This window comes from Temnothorax curvispinosus, unplaced genomic scaffold (genome assembly GCF_003070985.1).
Source record: "Temnothorax curvispinosus isolate PA1 unplaced genomic scaffold, ASM307098v1 QBEX01014781.1, whole genome shotgun sequence".
Taxonomy (NCBI): domain Eukaryota; kingdom Metazoa; phylum Arthropoda; class Insecta; order Hymenoptera; family Formicidae; genus Temnothorax; species Temnothorax curvispinosus.
Genome location: NW_020224561.1, coordinates 722,039 through 747,785, shown reverse-complemented (window position 1 = coordinate 747,785; position 25,747 = coordinate 722,039). Strand labels below are relative to the sequence as shown.

The window sequence follows — 25,747 nt, the reverse complement described above, 5'->3', positions numbered from 1 at the left end:
TCCGACGTCACGCTCATCTAATAATAATAAGCATGCGCATTTGCAAAATTCTCGTAGAAGAATTCTATCTACAATGTATTCAGATGATAATATGCAAAAGTAAGCAGTTATACACGGTTATATTAGGTGTTATCAGATTAATTCGGATCCATCTCTAAACGTTCCGCACGAAGATCAATCAATTTACAACTAAAATTTATTTTGGATTCTCAGAAACTCGGAAAGTAATCACTTTAAGAAATCAAAGTTGCACATTTGGGAATGCGCCCCTAAGAAACTTCGCCGTCATTGCGTTAGAATGACAGATCTAACGAGGAAAGTTTGATACAATTAAGTTTCTTCGCAATGATATGCCTGTAAAACATCCCCCGCACCGTCTTGTGATTTATTCTGAATCTACAGAAAGTTGTCACTCATCTTTTGATTTTCGTTTATATAAAAAATATAGCAGAAAGAAAAATATCAGAGAGAAAAAGAGAGAGAGTTTTCGAAGTCACTTGATGAATTTCCGGAAAATTCTGAAGCTACAGCGTCTGGCAGACAACGCGGTGTCGTCAATTCTCTCGTTACGTCATTAATGTCGGTGACACAATGTGTCGTGAGTTCGTTACCGCGAGTGCGATCGCTCGCGACACTCTCCCCCGGTCCTCTCGTACGACCTCGTTACGGTGCTGCACTCCCATTAGAGGAAAATTGATAGTGACTATCTCTCTCTCCGATGCCCCGCACCCGCCCTCCCACAAGGACGATGCCTCCTCCGCGCCGTGCACCAGGCCGTGTGCCACGTTGCGCCGCAATTCCACCGTCACCCTCCTAGCACCTACACGCGCGCCGTAGGTATAAAGGCTCAAGCTGGAGAATTAACGAGACCGCGGAAGCGGGACATTAACGATCGGAACGATCATTGGGGCTGAATTATGTTCCGAATGATCGCGATGCCATTAGGAAGAGAACTATCGAATAGGCGGTGGCGATAAAGACAAGAGGAAGACTTCTCTTGGTGTTTGGAGTCTGGTAACAGGGAGACCGGAATCGCGGGACGTGCAATGCTTCAAAGTGCGCGCGGACACATATTGGAGAAAGCTCGAATATCGAAAAGAAGAGAACCGAAGAACGGGAACGCAAAGCTAGTCTGTCATCGCTTTAATGGTTTGTGAATCGAATGCTTATTCAGTTCATATTTTTATTCTCTTATCTTAATTTTCTTATTTCCTCCTCTTTGTGCTTCTTCCTTCTTTGTGTAATAATATGAAAAGACGCATTTTTCAGAAATTGTTCTAAAAATATCCCAAATCCATCTTTCTGTTTTAAAATACATATTTTTATATAACAGCATGACAAAAATTCATCACTATATATTATAGTACCTATGCATTTTTATATATAAATATGTGTGTATTGAAATGTGTATTTAAATGTATTTTTTTCTGTGTTAATATAAAATTATATCTATGTAACTAAAATTTTGTTTTAAATTCTATCGCGAATAAATTGCCTAAAATTTAAGGAAGATACTGTATTTTCAGTGTTTTAATAAAATAAAAGAGACAACTATTACACTGTAGTTAATAGCCAATAGTTCGTATTTTTTTCTTCTTATCCTCTTTATATACTCGTTCATTTTCTTATTTCTTTCTCTTTCTTCCATACTTACGATTCTACTTTGGAAATTAATGAGATGGAGAGTCATAGTAAAGATCGAGACGGTCATTGAAGATAAATTATGTTATCGTTAAGATGCCATTAAAAGAATAACGTACTGAATAACGATGTTCTAATAGATGATAGGATGAAGGATACTTATAAAGAACAGGAATGGGGGGCAGAAGAGGTCCTTTTATACACGCCAATCGATACGACGATATAGTTTATGATATAAACGCCGCGATGATAATTCGCAGACGGAAGGTTTGAATAACTTGTTCGATCCATTATTATATCTATTAACATCACGTTCGCAATAAATATCATTAATTTTGACAATCAAGATATCATTATATTGCGCGCGCTATATAAATATTATTAATAATAAACACGATTGTATTATGATTCGGATTATACCAAGCATATGCAAATAAAAATATTACCTCAATAGATTATTACGGAAATGCGATGAATGTTTGTTGAGATCTGTTGATTTAAACAGTGGATCCACAATCATAAAATAATTTTAGATATAATACAATGAACTTTTTGCATGGGAATTGTGAAAGAATAGACTATATTCGACAAAAATTATAAACAAATGCACGTTCGGATCATGGGCATAATATTATGGATACTCCAGCTCGTCGAAATATATATATATCCATATCTATATCTATATATATATATATATATAAAACTCATGTAAAACATATGAAAATACGTTAAAATTTTCCATTCAGAATCAGATATAACAAACATCATTTCTCTTTGCGGATTTTTTTTTTCCATAAAATTATTTATCCGAGATTATTTATTGTAATTCAAAAATTACCACTTCTATACATTTAGTACATTTTAAAATTTCGGTATAATAAATAGAATTCTATATAGCGATTAACACTGCATAAAAATAAAAACAAAAAATTTCGGCAATTGTTTTACTTATCTTTTTGAGTGAAAATATTTCAAATTCTCATAAATTAAAAATTTGGTTTAAAAATCTGGTATTTTAAATCTGCAGTTATACAAAGAGTTCTATCGAAAAACATTATAACTAAAATGGATTCTGACTGCGGGATTCACGCGGGAAAGCTACGATCAATTTTATAAATGTATAAAGTTTAGCATCTCTTATAGATACCTTTTCTCTTTCATTCTTTTTATATTTAATCACTAAAGCTACGAAATGTATAGGTTCCAAAAACTCTAAAATTTCTTGGCGCTCTAAAATTCTATCAAGTATATTAATATTTAAAAAATAAAAATGTTAATTTCGCAAGAGTCGAATTATACTATCAGCATTGTTAAACTGATCGTCTTTATACGAAGTAATAGCAATGTGATCTGAGCCAAACCAAAACTAATTAATTCAAAACCGCCATGTGCAAAGCCCTTGGTCTTCTCGATTATAAGTATAGCGTAATACTGCACCGAGGAATCGCGGTCGCGGTAACGTAACGGCCCAGGATCTATGTTTCCTCGCGGCAAAGAGCGGTACTCGTAAATACAACGGGAAACTCAATATCGCGTTACTATTAACGTCGACCGCTGAAAACGGATCCTTGAAACTACTTCTGCGATTACAGTCGTCGAGGGAGTCGATAACTCCTACGTGGCGCACGATAACTATAAGTGGAACAATATCTATTACTCGCCGCGCAGTTAACAGTTCGGGAACACTGCTTCATATGCTTAAGGATATTTAGCCCGGGACCCTTTACGGCTTCTTGATCAATCGCTTGAATTATCGCTCGCCGGACAACGCGTGCGAATCTCTCGCCCTCTCTCTCTCTCTCTCTCTCTCTCTCTCTCTCTCTCTCTCTCTCTCTCTCTCTCTCTCTCTCTCTCTCTCTCTCTCTCTCTCTCTCTCGCTCTCTTTCTACCCGCATAATTAATATTAGGTGCTTTCCATTTACATCAAAACTCAGATAATTCTCACTTGTGACGTCGTTCTATCCTTTTTGGGAATTAATGAATAATAAAGACAGAATGACATCACAAGTGAGAATTATCTGAGTTTTGATGTAAATAGAAAGCAACTATTATCAACCCCTTTATACCTTTCACTTGCTGCGGTGTAACTTGCATCCGACAGATTCAATTGCATTGCCAAAAGTATCGATAAGTTCCATAATTAAGTAAAACAAGAAATGGTCGTGCATGGTTAATAATATTTTTTGTATAAAGTTAGGTATGTACATTTTTTGCTTCGCAAATCACACGCCGTTATTATTGGTTTTGAAACGCAATCTGAAGCTAAAACTAAATTATGTGATTGTATTATTCTAGCTTCAGCTTCAGACTGCGTTTCAAAACCGATAGTAACGGCGCGTGGGTTTGCGAAGCGCACACTACATTTGGCACATTTTCTATTTGCTTGATTGTTATCATAACAGTCATGACTAACTTAACGTATGATAAAACAAGAGAACAATAAGATTATGTGAAGATAAAAATTCAAATTTTACGAGCTGCAATACATGCAGATTTGTTTTAAAATTATATGTAGAAATTTCTGCAAAAAAAAAAGATATTAAATATTTCTTTCTTGGAAACATCCAATTACTCTCTGTACACTATTCCGCTATCTTTCCTAACTTTATATCAACATAAAATCACGACGATATCTTTTCAGCTTTTCTTATGAACTGCATGGGGGAAGTCTCTCGTTCCACTTACACAGCACATAATTTTCAGCTTATTTGAGTAGAGCGGTATAAAGCTAACCGTAAAAACGAGACTCTCGTTGCGAACGAAAGACCGGAAATTAATGTCCCTCTCCGCCGCGCTTCTTACACCGTCGAACAGTCTCGCGCGGATTCAAAGGAAGGCGATAGTTGATATGTTTTTACATTTCCGTCAAGTTATACTTAATTTACCTTAGATAATTACTTTCACATTAATGTTTTCATTACTTTAATAAGTAAACATAATTTAATACTTGATTGAAAGAAGATTTGAGTCGTTATATGCAAAAATAATGAAACATGTATTTATGGTAATTAGTCGGTAATAATAAATATATGTATATCTAATCAGATTTTTAATAGGCTGTCCGAGAGTCGATTAACTTAATTGATTCATTTTCTTTGACTTCAATCAGTTGCTACAATCACGTTTCATGAGAATATAATGCAACGCTTTTATATGAGAATATAATGTTACGCTTTTTATATTCACGAGCTAAATTATGTAACGAGCGAATCCAAATCAACATTAAAAAGAGATTTTTCTCTTTCCACTTTCCATCTAACGCGTTACCAAAAGTCACGACTATGCTTCCCATCTCTAATTCCATCTCCCCCCGGCTTAATCTTGTCTCCGCGCTCGTTTCGCTCTCGAACGCGGAATTTATCGACGCCATTGGTCACGACAAGCTCTTCGAAAGTTGCGCGACGTCAGTAGAAATTTATGTTTTGGAAACATTCGCTGCAGTCCAAATGACGAATAGTCTGACGATGCCGGTCGGTGACATGCAGAATGGCAACGATAAAGGCGAGGGGGAGAGAGGAACGGAGAAACGCGGCACGACGATTTACTTAAAAGTTGGGACGATTAATTAATGCCGTGACAGGAGATTTCACCGTCTACCTCCCTCCCGTCATCCTCTCCCTCTCGTTCTTCCTCGCTTTTCTGTTTAAACTCGGTCTTTGTTACTTGGCTCGAACTCTCGAGTCGGTACACCAGCGCGGTGCGCGGTGCGGCGGCTCGAAGAGATGAACGTTTAGGTTTCGTTCATTTACTTGCAAATTTTTGTGTCGTGCCGTCGAATACGAACGAGGCACGAAAGTTGCGCGGGACAGCTCGACATAGCGCATCCACTCGCGCGATGTGTCTGTTGGGTATGCGGGAACTTCATTCTGCTGCCAGATGCGACGACTTTTCGTTTAGCAACTTTTCTGGCACGCTTGTCTTACTTCCCGCATATCCCTTAATCGGCGTGTTCTCGCTCATTCTGATTACGTAATTTAAATTCTGACATTACCAAACTTCCATGACTATAACTGGCAAATTTATTAATAATAAAAACACAACATTTTGGTCCAAATTCGGATCCTCTTCAGGTGAATATAGTTATTTGTGTAACAAGTGAGGTAAGATGAAAATTCCCGGGTGCGGAGTTTACGCACGAGCCGAAGGCGAGTCAAAATAGTATAAAATTAAATATGTATATACTCTATTTCGACTTTATATCTTATTATTTTTTACACTATATTTTACCAACACTGACATTATTATACCATATATTTTACTGCCAACGCACAAATCATGTAAGTTACTTAGATATTCTAATTTTATATTTCCTTTGTTATTTAAGCGATCGCAATGTAAAAACAAAATTTTTTTTCTGCCTAGTCTTCAGTTTCTGACTTGCGGGTACAGTGTCATGAATTGCCTGTCGAATGGTTTGTAAGAGTTTTATTCACCTGAAAAGGGTCCGAATTTGGACCGAAACGTTGTGTTTTTATTATTAATAAATTTGCCAGTTATAGTCATGGAAGTTTGATGATATTATTTTATATTCACTGGCAAAAAAAATTTTCCATTATTGTTAAATTATGACGTTTAAAGAGAAAGATATTGTACAAGAAAGAATAAAAGTAGATAGCTGTGATTTTCTATACACATTTTCAAAACAATATACAAATTTAAAATGATAATTAATATAATTAGCATGTTCACTACCACGATTAAATCGAAAAAATCTCCACACCACATTTTTATGTGTAGCGCTATATTCTTATTCAAGTACACTATGTATGCTTACAATTATTCACACATAGAATGTATTAAAGAAGCCAACTAAGAGTGTTCTAAATAATAAATTACACATAGGTATGTGACATCAATCTCTCACGAGAGATATCACGGCGCATATCGCACATATGTTACGCGTGGTAGAAAATGTTAACGTTTATATCACTGAAATAAAAGAAAAAATTCAGAACGTAAGCGTAACATAATATGTTAAACATATGTAATCTTCATAAAATTAATAAGTTGTTTAATCTTAAATTAATAATAAAACTAAAACGTAATAGATATATTATATTTCTATCTATCTAACGAATATTAAAGACATAAAATTGTGATGGTGCACGTAATGATTTAAACGAAAATTTCATAGTTCCAGTATTTCGCATGCAGCGATAACGCCGTAAAAACGCGAGCTCGAGAAATCACAGCCGCGATGGCGTTATGTTCCCGAGTAATAAATTATTTTTCCCCGGAAATCGGCCGGAGCAAAGCGCCATAAATATTGACAAACAACTACGATAAATATGACGAACCTGACTATTAACGTCGACGAACTTCGCGAGCGATTCGACCATGCCAACTTTGAGACCGGTACTAGGTATATCAAAGCAATATTCATCAAAGTATATAATTATTTCAGAACGGCGCGGACGCAACGATAATACGAATTGCTTTGTAAATTCCCTAATTCCAACTAACTCGGCCTACGGGGAATCGTAAAGGTAACGAGGCTTGTAATCATGCAGAAGTTAAATCGAGCAGACCTCTCGCCGGTCACCATCACGCTAAAATCGGTCGGAAACTATTTGGAAAACAAATTCGCATGTTTCCATCTCGCGAATGAAATCAATTACAATGTTTTTTTTATATAATATAATAGATATGTTCCAAATTATTACATCCGTCATTGTATTTTTCAAAACGTAAATAACGATTTTCGTACATCGATAACAAAACATCGAAAGAAAAAAATTACTAGTAAAATACATCCAGCAAACATAAATACATTTAAATATTTTCCCCTCGTTTTCCCCTAATTAAATTATTTTATTTTGTTTTAAATCGTTGGAAGAGAATTGATGTGACGCGGTCAATGTAAAAGAATATATTTAATAGAGAATCCGTACGTTGAAACGTATATTGAAAGCTTTTACAGTCTTCACCCACGCGATTTCGAAGTTGGGGAATATTGAATTGTTCTAACGTATTTTCTTGAACGTGAAAATTCACTCTATAGAAAAATTCGTATATCCCGATGTAGATCGTTGAAAGACAAGATTTCTGAGTTCCCTTTGCTTTGCGAAAACTTCCTTTCCTTTCCCTCATTTTTTGAGATAGGATCACGATATTGAATATAAAATGAATAGAAATTTTTCGCTTATACTAAACCAGCTAAAAATATATTCCATATCTCCATATTTATTACAATACCGAAAATAACAATCCGATTTTTTTGTAAAATTATTAATAAATCCATGTTCCTAAGTATATTCTTTATTCGTCTCAATCCTTAATCTTATTCTTGATTTCTTTGTAAAATTGATATAAATCGTATCAAAGTGTAGAATCAAAACAGTCACACAAAAAGCGACATCAGATTAAGACACTGCTTTACTGCAGATAGTACGTATAATATATAAATCATTTACATACTATATAATATTATATAATTAATAATAAATAGGCAAACATACTTAGAAAGTTCTTTTTTCCTCATATCAGCATTTCTGAAAATATCTTTATACTTTAATGAAGTCTTTTTGGCTCGTCGAAGTTAGATCGCCGCATTGTTTTCCTCAAATTGTCGTCGGAAACTGATCTCGATGTTCTCACTTCGCACATAAAAATACGCTGTATGAAGAATATGAAAATCAGAATCCCCATCGAAGGTACTTCGCCCGAAGACAAAGGCCCCACGAAGTTCGAGATCGCGGCGCAAGGAAAACTTTCCGTATCTTCAACTTCATAAACGTGAAAGTTATACCGAACCGAAAGTCTTTCACGAGCAAATCGCTTTTACGCAGTTTGCGAAAAGTCGTGTCGCACAAAGACGAAAGGATATAAACATAGATATCGATTATTGAAATCGACATACTTCTTGCGAGACTTGATATCGATGGAATATAGCCATGTAAAAATGATCTTTATATTTCTTCACGGTAATTGATGTAAAATGTGCATTTTCGCTTATTCGTAAATATTACAATATGCTTTCCTGCTAGATTATGATGTACATACCAAGATCTGCCGGAATGTTAAAAAAGTACGTCACATATTTTACACTAATTTCGCAACCACGCGAAGAGACGTTACGCAAAATATTTCTTTTTTTTTTGCATACCTATACAAATATCTCTCTTGAGTATCTCATATTCTTTTTGCGTTGAATAGGTATTTTGCTCAAGAACTTGCGGGAACAGAAAAAAATACTTCCCAATAGATTCTCTGCTGATAGAGTCACTGCAATTGACTGCCGCGATATCAGCGCAAGCGCGGTAACGTTGTTTTTCTCGCATTGCGGAAATTCCTACTTAAAATCGGTGTGAAAAGTTAAGTTATTGCAATTTAAGTCGATTGGCCGCAGAACGGTGGAAGATGACGTACGGGGAACCAAAAAGGGACAGCTCTAGAGCGTCTCTCGAGCGTGCGCTAGAAGGGCTTTTTCCGCGCTTCGAACTTCGCAAACATATCCGGTGCATCCGGCCGAGACAAAAACGGAAGCACTAAAGTACCTGCAACTGCGCGATGTTGCTAACTTCGGTGCATTCAGAAACTCCTTACCCTTATAGCAGTTTTTGCTCGTTACTAAAAGGTGAATAATTACCCGATTCTACGCGAGCGCAATTTCTAGCACCTTCCTATTATCCGCTAATGACAGTACGTCTAAACTCAATCGCATACTTCTAGTCGACTAGACTCGCGTAGTATCACCTATATCATTTGATAACATTTGTCATTCAGGTTTTGTGTATTTACCAAGTTACGCACATATTAAATTCACCGTCACATACTAATTACCCAATATATCAATAATTCATTACGCTATATATTGATCTAACAATCTGAAAAAGTACTATTAATTTAATAGATATCATTAACATAATGGAGCTTTGTAATCAAAGTTATAAACGTTATCTATATATGAACGTAGAACAAGAAGATATAATATAATATAATATTCCATAAAAACTTCGTCTCAACAGTAATAATTTTCGTTATATGATAACGGAGAGTTACTCGGAAACTCGACGGGTTAACCATCATTCGCGAAAGGAGCGAGGAGAGGAACACCGAAATAAAGGAAGAGTGCTGAAGAGCAATTACGTTTCCCCGCGTTTCTTCGCACCCTCGCGAGCTACAGAATGTTTATTGCTATGATACAGCCGCACGGTAGCTAAGTTAGGTGAGATCGTCCCCTTTGCCACCTCCAGAGGTATCTTCTTGAGGTGGTATTTCTCGCTGCAGAGAGAATCTGCCGCCGCGTCGCAAGAAGCACGGGGTGACGGCGGGTAGTTGGAAAATTCCATCCGGAAGTAACATTCTACTGGCCTATCTGAGCTCGTCGAAATTCTAAATGGGGCATTCCATTTATTTAAACTGAATTTACGGCAAACCTTTGGGGTCCGCGAGGAGATACACTAATGCTGCGCGAGACAGTCTCTGTTTTATTTATCTGCAGATTTACACTTGTTTGTAGCGATTGAAAAGAAGCTGCGCCTTTATTATGCAAAAAGCATAAATTTTTGTTCATGGGCGAGAAACTGATTGCCTACCAAAAGATTTTTATATTCGTAATCCTAAAATAATGTGACATTTTTATACTTTTCTTTTGCGTTTCGTTTTCTCAGCTATCTTTGTATTCTCAAATATATAACGACCGCGCAGCATATAAATGAGATCTGGTTAAGGATAATATCAATAAATTCGGCGTAAAGTCAATCGAATTAAAATAAATTTTATCATTTGCAATGGTCCTATTTTGAAGCAAATTTAGTTGATTTAGATAAATTAAACAAAATATCGTTTAAAAATTCTAAAATAAGACCCACTATTTATTCGGACAAAAATGCGAGAGAAACTTTTTGAGATCGCATGGAGGCATTTACATCGGAAAAATATGGCTTGTCGCTGGTAAGATATTTAAGATAACCCCCGAACTTTATATCGTAACTTGAGGAGTCTTCGACTTTGTATCGCCGCAGTCGTCCGTGTTATTTATGAGATAAGCAAATCTTTATTTATGGCGTCAACTTTTTTTTCTATCGTTCCCGGTGCATTTTTCATATCTTCGATACTTATACGCGCCTGTCCTCAGGGAAATTCTCCATCGCCGAGAAGGATCTATACGAGGGCAGCCGGGCCTTTGCTGTAGCTTGATATGAAAGATGGCATCCTGATGACGTCTATCTGCGCGCTGTGGTCGAAAGTTTCAAGTAACGCTTTACATTTATTCCATGGCGATTTCGTCCGGTTCCTTTGGCATCACCGATATCAAAAAGCGACGGGAGAAGCTTGTCGTGGATAGGCGGCCGAAGCTTACCAACAAACTTTATATTGTGTCCCGCGAACAAAGTTTGCTCGTGGCAAACTACATCGCGTCTTATTTATGAATAAATCTTTATTTATGCGCTGGATCACGCGGCGGTATAATGCTGCCATAGTCCTCGCATTTATCGTTGTCTTGTATTTACGTCACGTCCCAGATTAAAATAAATTGTTTAACAAAACAAATAAAGTATGCCATTGCACCCCAAACTTATTTGTAACAATGTCTTAATACGTTTCACACAATGAAACCTTAACAGTTCTTTCACCGCTTCAAATGTGGGAAAATTACAAAATCAAATATAGTTAAAATCTACAGAAAATTTGAATAAACTTAAAATTAATATCTAATATTTAATATATAATATATAATACATTTTTATATTTTTAATAAATCTGTATTAAGAATATTCGTTATTTATTTTATGATAAGGATCTATACTTTATAATTACTTTATACACATTTTATAAGGAATTATTCAGCATAATCAAAGTACCTTTTCGAGAATATCACAATTTTTATGGTCACGAAGAAAGAAAATTGACATGCATAAAGAGTAACACAATTTTTACGAACCGGCCACAAGTGGTTTGCGAGTGTGCATGATTTTACCGTTAAACGAAACTTTATTTTCCCTACGCTATTTTCCGAGGCCTCTATAAGGACAGGCGAACCCTCGAAAATTATGCTATCCCCGTCGTCATTCAGCATGATCTCATTTTCTCAGCGAATAGAAAACGCGCGAGGGTTTCTATACGAGGGAGAATGTGTGACCTTCTTCAAACAGTCAGAAAGTACGAAGAAAGAACACAGACTGAATTCTCCAAAAAGCAAGATCTGTGAAAGCGAAAAAGAACAGAACTGCACTTCTTACGGAAAAGAAAGTACGAAAGAAGAAAGGACAATAAGGAAAAATTATGTTTGCTGCGATAATCTCGTTTCGTATACATAAGATGCAGTGTGAAAAAGAGGACGGAAAGTGAAAGTAACTGCATGTTCTTCGAATCCTCTCGTGTTCCTTGCGAGAGATTATATTCCTTCTTATGAAAAAAACATCCCTAGAGCCTCGAAATTTGATAATTTATTCAAATCCTTGTAGAATCGTGTTAAGTAATTTTTTCGGTATATTCTACCGATATTTCCTCGGACTTCGTAAACATATGAACAATTTTCTACCTTTTATAACAAATCCACACATTTAAATTAATCTCATTAATGCTTTTTATTATTATAATATTTTTATTATTTTATCGATAATTCAAATTTTCTATAATACGCTCTAATATGCTAAATACCTATAGTTTGCAATATGCGTTGAAAAGTGAAGAGAAAGAGAGAGGAAGAAAGAGAAAAAGAGAAATTCGCAAATTCAATATTCCATGGAAGATCACGTAAAAGTATGACCGCGATCTGATTATGAAGAAAACGAATATCGTGAACTTCTTTCTTTAGTTTCTTTTGACTTTAGAAAACTTTTTATTTAATTTATTTACCTCTCAGGACTGGCGCGCCAACAATGCAATAAAAAGCAACAGATAATAAATAATAATAATAATAATATTCGAAAAATCTGGTGCAAAAACAAAGAAAAAACTAAGTAAAAATAAGTAAAAAAAAAAGGGAATGCTATAGTTAAACTACTGTGTATATAAGATCATCATGCAAACGGTTTTTTTATTGAACTGCACAGGGTAACTGAAAATCACATGTCAAGGGGTATTGCGAAATTGCCTTTACACCGGATGGTGCAAAGCGGTGAATGAAAATGTTAAAAGCGGTACGATGCAATAAAAAGCGCACGAGACAATAGACCGGGTGGAGTGTGTTTTTTTCTTATCAATACCAGGTACGGCGCGGGCGGCGGCGGCCGTGGCATGGTGCAGCGCGAAATTGCTCGAACTTTTTTAGACTTTTCTGCGAGTGCACAATGAGCAGAGGGCAGCTCGGGGAATAGGCGATTCGCGTGAATACTAAATTTTAAAAGTAAGCCAAGACGAGAGAAATTTATGGTGCGCGCGAGTGTAAGTTTACAATTACACGGAAGAACGAGGAGGGGATAGGAGGTAGAGGAAAGGGAAGCAGAGAAGGGGGGGGGAGAGAGAGAGAAAGAGAGGATAACAGTACAACCCACCGTGTCTTAATCCCCTTTTTATCTCTGCACCTTTTACCCGGAGTATCTATGGCCCTTGGAGAGGGCAACGCGGAATCTCGAAGATCCTCCACCCCCGTGAGGGATAACGTACACCGATCGTATATATAGATGCTAGAATTAGGGATTAGATTAAGCAATGTGACTTTCTTCGAACGCGATTTGTTGACGAAATAACTTACACTACATCGACAGATTTCGCTATCAAACATACGGTGCACTAATTATCATTTTTTGTGAAGGTTTAAACGTACTAACATGATAATCAACATTTAAATCAATGCTAATATGAGTAATTTGATAAGCTTAAAATTAAAGAGTTTTAACATAAGCGACTTAGAAAATATTTTACAGATAAATCATCGAAAGAAATAAAACAAGAATCATTAACAATAATTAAATAATAATTATTTCTGACGAGGGTAAATATTTTTAATTCTGTAATAAAAGTTGTAAATAAAATAAAACAATTTAGTATAAATAATTATAAAAAAGTTATAAAACTTTTATAATTTTTTCTCACATATTCTAGTTATAAATATAATTATATACAGTATATGTTATCTATTGCAAGTTTTTAAATATCGTAGGAATAAAAAAAGCTGTATGTGAGCTGTGAGCCAATGACAGCTGTAAGGACCGAGTGATGGACCACTAGCTATGGCAGTCCTTATGTCATTTAGCCATCGCACACTACCTACTTCCAGCGTACTACAAGTTAGTTTATACATATCGTCATTTGGCAACATCTGCGCGGACGGGCGTGTCGAGCTACAAATTCACTCAACGCACACGCATACTTCAAATTAGTGTTCTACCCTAGTATAATCTAGACAACAAAATTAGTATTCAAATTACCATTCCACTATGTAAAATTACCATTTGAATTAGCTCGGCTCGAACAGGCCGACAGACCTAGAAGCAACCACTTATAAACAACGAAAAAATAACTAATGAAGAAGTGCCTGAATAAGTCTTTCGCACAGATCGCGAATAGTCGCGAAAACATCGTGCAATCGTACTAATATGAATAAGATAAACAAAATACTTTGACAACTGAATTCCCTTCTATGACGAGTCGCAAAAATCTTCACAATGTTCGCACGTTCATCAACAACGGAGTTATCGTATGTGATTATCGGAAAAACTTCTTCCGAGATATTTAAAACGTATTTTCTGTCGACCGAAGGCGGGAAAGCGGCTGATAAAAGCCGGAATTAATGTGAAATGGAAAACTTGAAGGTACTTTAATTATGTTTCCCGGGTTTAAGCCAGCCCTTCGTGGTTACGTGCCGCGAAATCCCTCTGTCTTAAGGGGATTCTTATATGAAACCTCTACAGTACTGACGACTAATTGTTGAGAAAGGCAAGTCAGGATCACGATTCGTCGCAGAAGATAAAGACTTATAATTCCATAAGCGTCTTTCTCTTTTTCCATCACAAAGCTTTCTGCACGAGTTAAAATTGATCAGCTAACGACAAATAGTAAAAATTATATAAATAAAAAATTAACCCGTAAATTATTTGATAATTAATTATTTATATTACTTCCTATCTATTTTTTCCTATCTAATTGTATAATATCTAATATCTATAATAATCTAATATAATCTAATAATACATTTCTATCTAATATCTGAATTAAGAGTAATTTAAGAAAATAGTAGAATAACATAACTTCTTCATTAATACACAATACACGATAATAATTAAAATGTTACATTACTTTAATAATATAACTTTATATAATTTTCATGTAAAAAATTTTTCTTCTAATTAAGAAGTTTAAAAAAAATTGGTCCACTAGCTGTTTTCTGTTTTCTATCTTTTCTCGAATAATTCTATTAATAACCATTCGTTAATTGGTTTGCCGCAAATACGATGCCTCTCAAATCTGTTCGTTAAATATCTGGCCGGGATATTTCCAATTTGCATTACAGACGTACAAATTTTACCGCTGGTAAAATGGCATGATCTCGAAAAACATCCGTGATTATCGTAATCCATTTGCATACGCTTAAAACGCTCTCATGGCGAATCCGCGCAGAATAATATTATCAACAAGCTAAAAGCCTGAAATCAAGCTTTCGAATCAGAGTAGCCGAAACGAATTTTCCCGAACTAACCAACTCGTATCGGTTTATTAAAGCGCCGTAGGACATTTTCACGTGCTGATTACACATCAATAGGGTTATTCACGACCTCCGTTTCCTTTTTTTTCCGCGGGACGTGTACGGGTTACCATTGGCGGAAAATTGGCTCGGCGCCAGATCGGGCTTAAAGCTTTTCTACCGTTCCACTGCAAATAATACGCTAGAAGCTCATGTCGAATCGTCAGCCGGATATACTTTTAAATTCGTTACACAAACCGTTAAAGAATATTTGCGATCATATATTTCTTTCGAATCACGAGTATATCGTGACGTGTACGATCGATACAAATAAGGGAAGACGATCGCGGTACTCGGATAGAACGAATAATTGAATTTCCACATGAATGCTTCGTTTCACAAAGCTACGTATTATCTCGAAATATTAAGATCTTTGAATTCTTTATATATTTAAAGAGAGATATATATCTCTCTAGCATAATATAATTTACTAATCATAAGTACAGTGTATTTATGACAAGTAATAGATAAAATTAATTCATTATATACACAATATTACATGTATATGTATATGTATACCGCAATTGTATATCTAAGTTCCCGTTTTCCTCAAATATTACCAAAACCGTATATTAACATTATTTCCGAGAAACAAGCGCAGGTACTTGTAGAGAGCTCTTCACTACTTACATTATGTTCTCCTACATTAAAGCAATATTCCCCATATAGCCAAATATAGCTACAATTTCGCATTGCGATGCAATTGTTCACATTCGAGTACAAAGAGACTGTGTCATTCCCATGAAATTTGGTTGAATAGCTGGATAGCGTGAATACGAGGAAGGTCGACCAATGCAACGCACGTTTTAAATATTTGCCCGGTGAGCTCTCTTTATCTCTCTATGTCTATATCTCTCTCTGTTTATAAAAAAAATCCCTAGTCAAATCGATAAGCCCATCGTCGATTTCACGGCAAGCCGCGGCCCGCGAGTGAAAACGCGGTCGATTAGTCAGACGATCCAGCTTCGATCATCGGAGTTCGGACAAATGACAAATCCGACGCGATGTCAAGGGCGGGCGCGATAAAAACCGGTTGTTTTTCGAGACAAATTGCGCTTTTGCGCCACCCGAGAGGTTCTTTTTCCATCCCTCTTGTCAACGCGACCGGGACAAGAACAAGAGGCGAAAAAAGGCCGAGCACGGGGCAGAGGTAGGCGGAAAAGGCGTTAAGAACTATAGGCGGAACCGTTACGCTTCGTCCCTTTGACCTTCGAGCAAAACAAGAATAGTGTGAGCACCGACTTTCCTTCCACTTAGACTCCGCTGGCGACTGAAAGAAGATCGTCCTTTTGTTTCATTAATCTAAGCAAAGTAGTCGCTGCGGAACTGCGGAAGGCGGCCGAAGTGACTGCGCGAATCAATACGCGAACGTAGTTTACATATGTAATCGACGAAGAGATGGCGGTATCGAAAAACGAAGATTTAAAAGCGAAAATAGATTCCTTTTGCAACATAAAATTCAATTCTCGAAAATTCCATCCGAAAGTATAAACTCAGCTTTGAAACGCAGGATATTTATATTAATATTTATTTAGCTGTTGGAATGCGCAATTTATATTTTCCATTTTGCGTTATATCCTAAATCATATACCGTACGTATAAAATCTACGATATATGTCAACACACATTTTTAATTTAAAAAACTTTTGTGGTTATTTTCAATTTAAATTGATTTTAATTAACACTAATTTTTTTTTAGTATTCTCCAATATTTTTAATTTCCATTAACTTCTATTCAATGTTTTTTAATGTCAATTGACAATCGCCTTTGCCACAATGTTTCTGCGTTTCGAAATAATTATTTGCTCCGTAATACATCATTTAAATTCTTACTCTCTTGCAGTTGCCGAAAGATAATGGGAACGCTGGGGGCTCTTAGTTATCCCACACGCGTGCTTACGAGTTAAGATCAAGCGATGCAAAGTCATAAATTAATATCACGGAAGCACCTTGCGCAACTACACAAGACTACACGTAATTCCGTGACTTATGCGAAGAGAATGCATATAGCGGAATCGTGCAACAAATGTGCAAACATGCAAATACCGATATCACTTTACTCGGTCTTTATGACCTGGAATGGAAAGCAGAAGCAGCTTGGTGAAAACGAGATATTAGGACGCGGCAGTTTTTGCCGCTTGTAAACCTTGAAATTCAAGAATATACAGTCTTCTTCCAAACTCTTTCTTTCTATTTCAAATGCACGCAACAATTTAAGGGAATTTTAACATTTTTCTCATTTAAATTAAAATTAACTTAATTTCAAATTTGATTTAATTCGATTCTTGTTTCAATTCTTTCTCTCTTTTGATTCTAATTAACTATCTGTTTAAGACAGATTTCTAGCCCGTAACGAAATAATTTGTATATAAGATCGTTTACATATCATACTTTGCTTGTTATCCATACATAATTAATTAAAAAGAAGAATCTTTGAATTGAAGACACTTATCGAGGTCGTCGATCAAAAGAAGTCAGCCTCACGTCTCTCTCTCTCTCTCATCGCGCTTAACTTCAATAAAACTCAAAGCAAACTCGGACTTTGGAGCACGCTCGCAACGCGAAGCCCTAAGCTATAGTTCACCTCGTTTATGCGGAAGTCCGGCACCGGCTCGAAGCGATGAAGTTCCCACGCCGTGGCTTGAAATCGAACCCGACCGCTATATCGAAAATAATCTCCGACCTTGCCGAGTGTGCGATCGCCATCACATTCCCGCTATCTTACGCGTTAAACTTTTGCAACCGCTAACACAACTTTCTCATCGGTCTGTCCATTTGTCGACTTTGCAAATCGGACGATAGAAAATATCGTCCGGCAGACCATTCGCTTTTTATTTTTAGAACAATTTCCAGGTATTAGATCACGAGTTATTCATAGATCTGCACAGACATGACTTGATTTTTTTCTGGAACATTTTCACTTAAGATAGAAATGTGAGATCTAGAATGTCATGGGGAGAGAAATTGGATGGTATTATTTGTAACAATTAATTAAATAAACAACGACACATTGAGAAAGAGCTGCTCGTGATTTTATAAGTCTATTTTCGGTGTTTAATATGTACGGAGTAAATACTTACAATTAGATTAGCACACATAAATAACTGCAAATGTTCTTTCAAAACAAAGTTTCGTATATAAGTTTTACAACAACCGACTTCCTTCGTTCTACTTCTACACGTATAAAATATACGTATAGTCGGTAATACGTGCGTTACGTCATCATGTTTGTGGCAATGAAACGTCACGTTTGTAACGAAGTTTCGTGTACGGCCGGGCATGGTCACGTGATCACGCACAAAAGCTGTAATATTACATTTATGTAAACCCTTTTTATTTAAAAAGAAAATAAATCATAATTATGTATATTTCAGAAATTTCTTCTCCCATTTCTGTTTCCACGACTCTTTCCCACGACTCTATTCCACGTCTCTATCGAATTTGCTATAGCCTATTTATCGAGAACAATATGACATTAACTGCTAACACCTGTACTTTACAAACTATTCAACGTACAAATAATGTTTTATTTAAAGACCTTTCGCAATCGACGTAAATTTATGTTATAGAAACTATACTCTTAATAAGTTGACTGTAAATGTTACGGAACCTTTCATTGACGTTAAAAAATAATTAATAAATTCAACACTGCGCTATGTTGGTGAATAAATAAGAGTAAACGTCGAAAAATTATGTTTCAGCACAATGTTATGGCGCGTAAAAGAACTTATAAAATGCTGTGTACTACATGCGAGGTCATTATTTAGACGAGGTTCGTTATTAAATCGTTATTAAACCAATTCCGCAATCAGCAACGCAAGTGGCGACGTTTCTAACACGTAGAACAATTTCTAGATATGCTACGAATGTTTGTTAAAATAATTTCACTGAGAGACGCAACGCGACAAACACCTAAAATTCCGGGAAATGGTGCGTTCGGTAAGTAGTACGGCATGTCTGACCTTTATTTGACTATATCTACTTGGCCGGAGTGAAAATTACCTCCGAGTCTCTTCTCCGTTTATGCGCAAACATTATAATTGCATATATTCATTATAAATTATGCGAACTGTGTTTGCCTGAATCGTGTAAATTATTTTAAAGAATTATATATGTACGAGTATATTATATAATTAAAAAAAGTTATTGTATATATATGTATAATTGCCTGTTTTCAGATGAATAACTTTTAACGATTACGCTTTCTCCCATTTGCAAAATGACACCTTTGCTCAAGGAGATTGTCCAATTTATAATTTTTTCCTTAATATTACGCAGCGCTGCGATAGCATATCAAAGTTACTTTTGTGTGTACTACACTATCATTTACCATTGACCGATTATTTTGACACACTTGTATTTGTTGCGGACACCGGACAGTAACGTGTATAAGCATCCGGACAGAGTGCAGTTTCGACCGTCATCCGCAGCGGTGGTCTGTCGACGCACTCCAATTTGACGGTTACTCCGTTTTTCGAGCTCGAATTAGAGGAAAGCGGCGCGGCGCGGCGCGTCTATTTCTCGCCAAGGACGAAGTCGTCGACCCCGATTACGAATTTATCATCATCCGGCGTAAAGCCGGACAAGCCCCCTCCCCTCCCCCTTCCCCCGAAAGCCGACGTGTCTCGCCGAGAACGAGACACGTCGAAACGGATGTTAAACACGTCTGTTAACGTTACTGTACTTACATGTTAACTCACGCGAGAGCGAAACTCGTGTGCGCGTCAAAGAATCGTGCGTGTGTCCCCGCGTAGACGCCGCGATAATCGAAACGCGGACAAAAAGCGTATTCGATATCGCCAACGTGAAATTCTCGGAGTCTCTCGACAGGCCACTCGCGGATGTCGGCCAACCTGTCCGGTAACGCGCGGGGCCGGCCGACGTCAACCCTTCCCATCTTTTTCCCCCAATTTTTCTTTTTATTTTTTTTTTTTATTATTTTTTTTTAGAATAGCCTCACCTGCTGCGAAGTCGATCGAATCACTCCATGATGTCACTGTCAACGGCCGACTTCGGCTGCCTCGGGAGAGCGTCCGCTCCGGGAGTCCGGACGGCCCTGAATACAAGACACAAAACACCATCAACACGTACGCTCGGGGGAGCGCGCGGGGATGTAATTCGCGACGCGATCCGGAAAGCGACACACGGCGAGAGGAGAGAGAGAGAAAGAGAGAAAAAAAAATTTAGAGCGAGGGGAGCGCGACGAAGAGACAGAGAGGGGGGAAGAAGAGAGACAGAGAGCGAGCGACACGAACGTTACACGTCCGGTTTCGCGTCCGCGCGTGCACTGACTTCTGCTCTGTCTGTTCAGGCGCGCCAGAGCCCGCAGTCCATCCACCTTGGGCCACTGTAGACTCGTCGCTAGGTTGCCATGGCGACCGGTCAACAGCACGCGCGCAGCGCAGTCGGCGCGAGCGAGACGCCGTCACGCGGTTGTCGATGGGGGGTCGGCGGGGCGAGAACCGCGGTAGCGGGGCGGCGGGAGAGGGGGAGGGGAGGAGACGAGACAGGGGAGAAATTTCCACGTTTTGTGGAAAATTCCTTTGAACAAGTGGAAATAATGAAATCACGCGTCGCGCGACATCATTCGCCGCAAGAAAATACATATTATACATTTGAAATCTCCCCTTTGCTCTTTCGCCCCCCTCTCTTTCTCACCCCCTCTCCCTCCCCGCACCGTGAAAATATGCAACGAGATATATTAAAATATATAGTTAATGCGGCTAATAATATCGGGGGAAATTAAAATCAGAATGATAGAATGCTGCTGTTGAACGTGTAGCATAATAACATATATCAACGCGTGTAATTGGTTGAAATTATTAAAAGCGTAAAGACCACTTTAATGATTTATAATTTATATCAGATTTTAAGGGATGAAATTCTATTCTAGTATTATACATGCATGTGTGTTTTTAATTCTTCACACGCTTTTTCGGTATTGCATAACTCATAACATACATCAGAATTAAATTTAGAAATTTATCGTGAATTCTGATTTGTGACGAATTATAGATCTGAAATAGATTTAAAACGTTTCGTAATTGGAAGAAATTAAGAGTTAACCGCAATAATACTTGACAAGAGAAAAATAAGACTTGGCAAACTTGTGACTATACATATAACTGTTTCTTTCACAGTTTAAAATAATACGCATTAAGCAATTAAAAAAAACCATGAACACAGACATGTAACGATTTATGTATAATTGTAAATTGAATATTTTCGTGTGTTTCTCGGATACGTGTGTGTGTGTATCGCAATAATCAGCCATTACCTATTTTATTATTCTCGTCGCGATCAAATTTGCAATTCATTTTTTAGATCGCATTTGCGTCTCCATTTTCCGCACGTTTCAATCGGCACAAAGTAGGAAAGTATGGAAAATCAATAATACGGTTTAATAACTTTCTCATGCACCGCGCGGAAAAAAAATTCGGGCATTTCGGGCATATACGTTTCACTGGTATACGTATATAGGTATCCGGAGAATTAATAACGACCGCATGTTGAAAAGAACCGTCGAATTTCGGCGCAATGGCCGAGGCCATCAAATAAGCTGATGCTGCAGAAACGTATTCGCGAATATGTAAGCTTTCTATCAGCGCGACAGATTTTCTGTGATCGGCACGACGGATCGTCATCATTTCGATCTTTTCTCGCATATACTTTGCATATTTGTTTCACGCATGCAAATGACAGATAAATTATTTGACAAAATTAACGGAATAATTTAAATGTTCAAAGTAAATCATAGAAGATAAAATAATTATATCTTTGACGATCTTAGACTTGAAATGAAAGCGCAGCTGAATGCCAAAAGATAAAGACCAACAGTTAACGATCGAAAAATAAAAAACGCAAACACTCCAATGTGCAAGGAATATTTATTATTTACCTCAAAACCCCATATTTCCGCGTAACTTAGCTCCGCTTTTATACCGATTCAATTATCCGTAATTTCCCCCAACTTCCTAATTTATTAATTAAAGAATTTGCATGTTGAAGAAAATCTCTCGCGACTGAATAAAACGCGTAGATAAGACGGCAAACAAGAAAGATGGACGGCAAGAAAGAAAGGAGGGGAAATAAAGAACGAGGCAGGGGATTCCGGGCTGGATTATGCGCATCGTGGAAATTAATAAGAGGCACGATGTAAACGTGCACGGTTGAAATGCGCCCTCCACGAAGAAAGGATCGTTAATGCCGGGCTTGTTTTACTTTTTCTCTCTCGCTCTCTCTTCCTCTATCTCTCTTTTTTTTAATGCCGCTCCAGGACGTCGATACGATGCGACTACGTGAATACGTGACTTCCAACTCGAGCATCTCATAAATACGAGCAAATTCCCTGAAGTGGAGAGGTGAGCGACTCATTCGACGGCGAAAGCGCGGACAAAATGTCTGCGGCGAAGTTTCGAAAAAGAAAAAGGACAGATACATGGGGCTCTCGGGGGGAGAATTGCGAAAATTAATTTACTCGCGGTCGTAAGTGAACCACTTGTTCCGCACGTTCTCCACGTACCTACGCCGATAGTGGAACGGAGATTTATTTTTACCTACCTGCGTTATCGCGTGCATGCAAAACAGTTCCGATGCGGAACTTGCGTTTTCGCAGATTTAATTACGCCTGTTTCGATAACTCGCAAGAAGAACAAACAAATCTTAAACCTCTCTCGCGATTTAATAGCTTGTTATTCAGCTGCTACCACTATCGCAAATTAGAGCCTATGTATAATAACCATAAATTAATGTATAATAATTTTATCCCAATTTAATCTCGATTTAATCGCATTGCTATAGTTCCGTAATAAAGCGACTAATTAACCTCTTCTAAGCTAGCAGGACCAAATCGGCAGAATCAAACTGAACCTATCAGAATATTTAGTACCCATTTTGTACTATTTTGTACCACTAATAACAATTTTGTATCCTGTGCCATTTCGGAGAAAATCGTGGCGGTGCTACCTTAGCATTAAGCTAGAAAGACCACAAAAAAAAAGAAAATTAAATACAGAAATTTGAAGGACTGAATTTGTACTAATTTGTACCATACAAATAAACTTAATATATTCATCCCTTCTGCTTCAAACAGCTCCTAATAGAACTCAGTCCTATTAGTCTCAAGAGTAAAGTACTCGTTCTCATCAGCAGAATCAATTGCTACCGGCAAGGTTCTGTACGGAAGACATTGAGTCAAAAATTCATTAAAATAAAGAAAAAAAAGCTGGGGAAAGGTTTCTTCTGGAAGATACATCCAGACGATCATTTTTAAAAATATAAAATGCCAACTTTACAGTGGCACCGCAGTATGCATATGTAAATAATTTAATTTAATAAAAATTTCAAGAAAAATTTAACAAAACGAAACCGGAAAAAACTGTAAGTTGCGCATATATTATAATCTATTGCCTTGAAAAGGATAGGATCGGAAATGGATAGATTCTAGAGCCTAGAAAATATGTTTGTAATTTATGTAAATAAAAGTGGTCAGCCACTTTCCTCCCCTCCTCATTACTCAAAACTACTAATTGTCAAAATACAAAATATATGTGAAAAATAGATCTATAATTTTAAATTAAAGTCCATTAATGCTTTGCACATAATTATTGATACAATTATTATCATAATTACGTATTAAAAGTAAATCATTAAATAAAAAGCTGATAATATGTAAATAATTTAATTTAATACAAATTTTAAATTAAAAAATTTTAATAAACCGGAACCGGAAAAAAACTGATTTGCGCAATAAAACATTAAACTAAAAAATAACTTACCGGCCGATGCGCAACAGCGGAGTTGTAAGTTGTAACCCTGCGTTGATCTGTAACATAACAATATTTTTACATTAAAGTAGGTGTCCAAGATAATATTATCTATAATTAACGAATATCATGTAATGGACGAATCAAAAATTGCGCACTTGAGAAAGTGGCGGATATTCCGTCACAGGACTGACAGGACTGACAGGACTGACAGGACAGCAAAGTAATAGACGAATAACAATTTAACTACTCACCCCACGGTTGCTCCGCCGTCGCCCGATGCCTCCCCAGGCCTCCTCCTCTCCACGATTCGCCAGGTCCTACTCCGTTGCAGCGTTGGTCCGTTGGCCGGTTGGCGCACTCACTACTCACTGACGACGTTCACGAAAATCGACGATAACATCGCGTCGCTTATGATCGCGCGATATTTTCGACACTTTGCACGACACTTCCGGCATTAATCTCGCGACGCAACGGAAAAATTACGGCGGAGAAGCTGCATGATCCGCTCGACGCCATGTCCGTCGGCCCGTGCCGCGATCTCCCGCAGGTAGACGAACATGGCGAAATTTCGTAAATCGCACGGCCGGCACGGCCAACTTCACCCGCCAAAAGCAACCGTGGCGTCGCGTCACTTCACTCGCGACGTTCACGAAAATCGACCGATATCGTCGCTTATGATCGCGCGACACTAAAGGCACGGCACTCCCGGCATCAATCTCGCGACGCGGCAACGGAAAAATTACGACGAAGAAGCTGCGAACGAAGCTGTATGATCCGCTCGACACCCGTTGGCCCACGTCGGCCCGTGCCGCGATGTCCATTGTCCCGCAGATAGACGATAACATGGAGACGACGTTCACGAACGAAAATCGACGACATCGTCCCTTATGATCGCGCGACACTAAAAAGGCACGGCACTCCCCGGTATTAATCTCACGGCACGGACGCGGCGCGTACTTCATTACACTTATTATAGGCTGCGTTCGCTTTGATTGCTTTCGGAACGTAACCGATGGTCCAATGACAAAAATTCGTTATCGAAAAAGAAATTCTCTCATTGGGCCATCCGACATAGGCGACATACGACTGATTGTATTAGAACCGGCTTTAAATGAACATTCGATGTATCACATTTTTCTGTAATCTGAATAATCGGACCTGGCGATTCGTACTTATATTACTCTGCGATGTGCGATCCGCGAGCAACGACATCAGAAATCAGAACGGGCCGCGGGCGCCTTGGTAACATGAGCAGTGGGGATAGAGAGGGGTAGGCTTTATGCGATACGCATTCGCATACCCGGCATGCGGGCATACCGAACTAACCGACCGCGCACCGTGTGTATTCACCTTACCCCCACTCTATCCCCACTACTCGTGTTTACCGCGACGCCCGTGACCTGTTCTGACGTCAGACGTGTCGTTACTCCCGCGCCCCGCGCCCCTCGCTCCAGTTCCCGTTCCCATATCGCGGAGTAAATACACGAGTCGCCGGGTCCGATTGTTTAGCTTGCGAAAAACTGTGATACATATATCGAAAGTTCATTTAATTCATGTGTTTCGAGGATAATCCGTAGTTAATCAAAGTCGCGTAATCGCGTAATCGCGTTCTCGAGACAGTTGCTCCGGGCGAGTGAAGTTGGCCGTGCGCGATTTACGAAATTCTCTCCGCCACCTTCGCTTCACTTGTCGTGTCTACCTGCGCGCG

At 37.9% G+C, this 25,747-nt stretch overlaps 1 protein-coding gene across 6 annotated transcripts in view; it reads right to left on the bottom strand.

Moving 5' to 3' along the window:
- The window catches only part of LOC112464982 (protein rhomboid-like), a 194,447-nt gene that overhangs the window by 95,325 nt on the left and 73,375 nt on the right, over positions 1-25,747 (bottom strand). For 2 of the 6 annotated variants that reach the window (XM_025032314.1, XM_025032312.1), the window contains exons 1-2: positions 20,527-20,598; positions 20,232-20,327 (exon numbers count right to left, since the gene is read on the bottom strand). The exons of 1 other annotated variant lie outside the window; for it this stretch is intronic. Coding sequence is in view for 1 of the 5 variants with exons in the window: in XM_025032310.1 (XP_024888078.1) it covers positions 20,232-20,327 (96 nt within the window). In the remaining 4 variants the exon portion in view is untranslated. Of the gene's footprint in view, positions 1-20,231; positions 20,328-20,526; positions 20,599-24,048; positions 24,081-25,747 lie in introns of those variants that run through there. 3 more of the 6 variants (XM_025032313.1, XM_025032316.1, XM_025032310.1) reach the window with 3 other exon arrangements.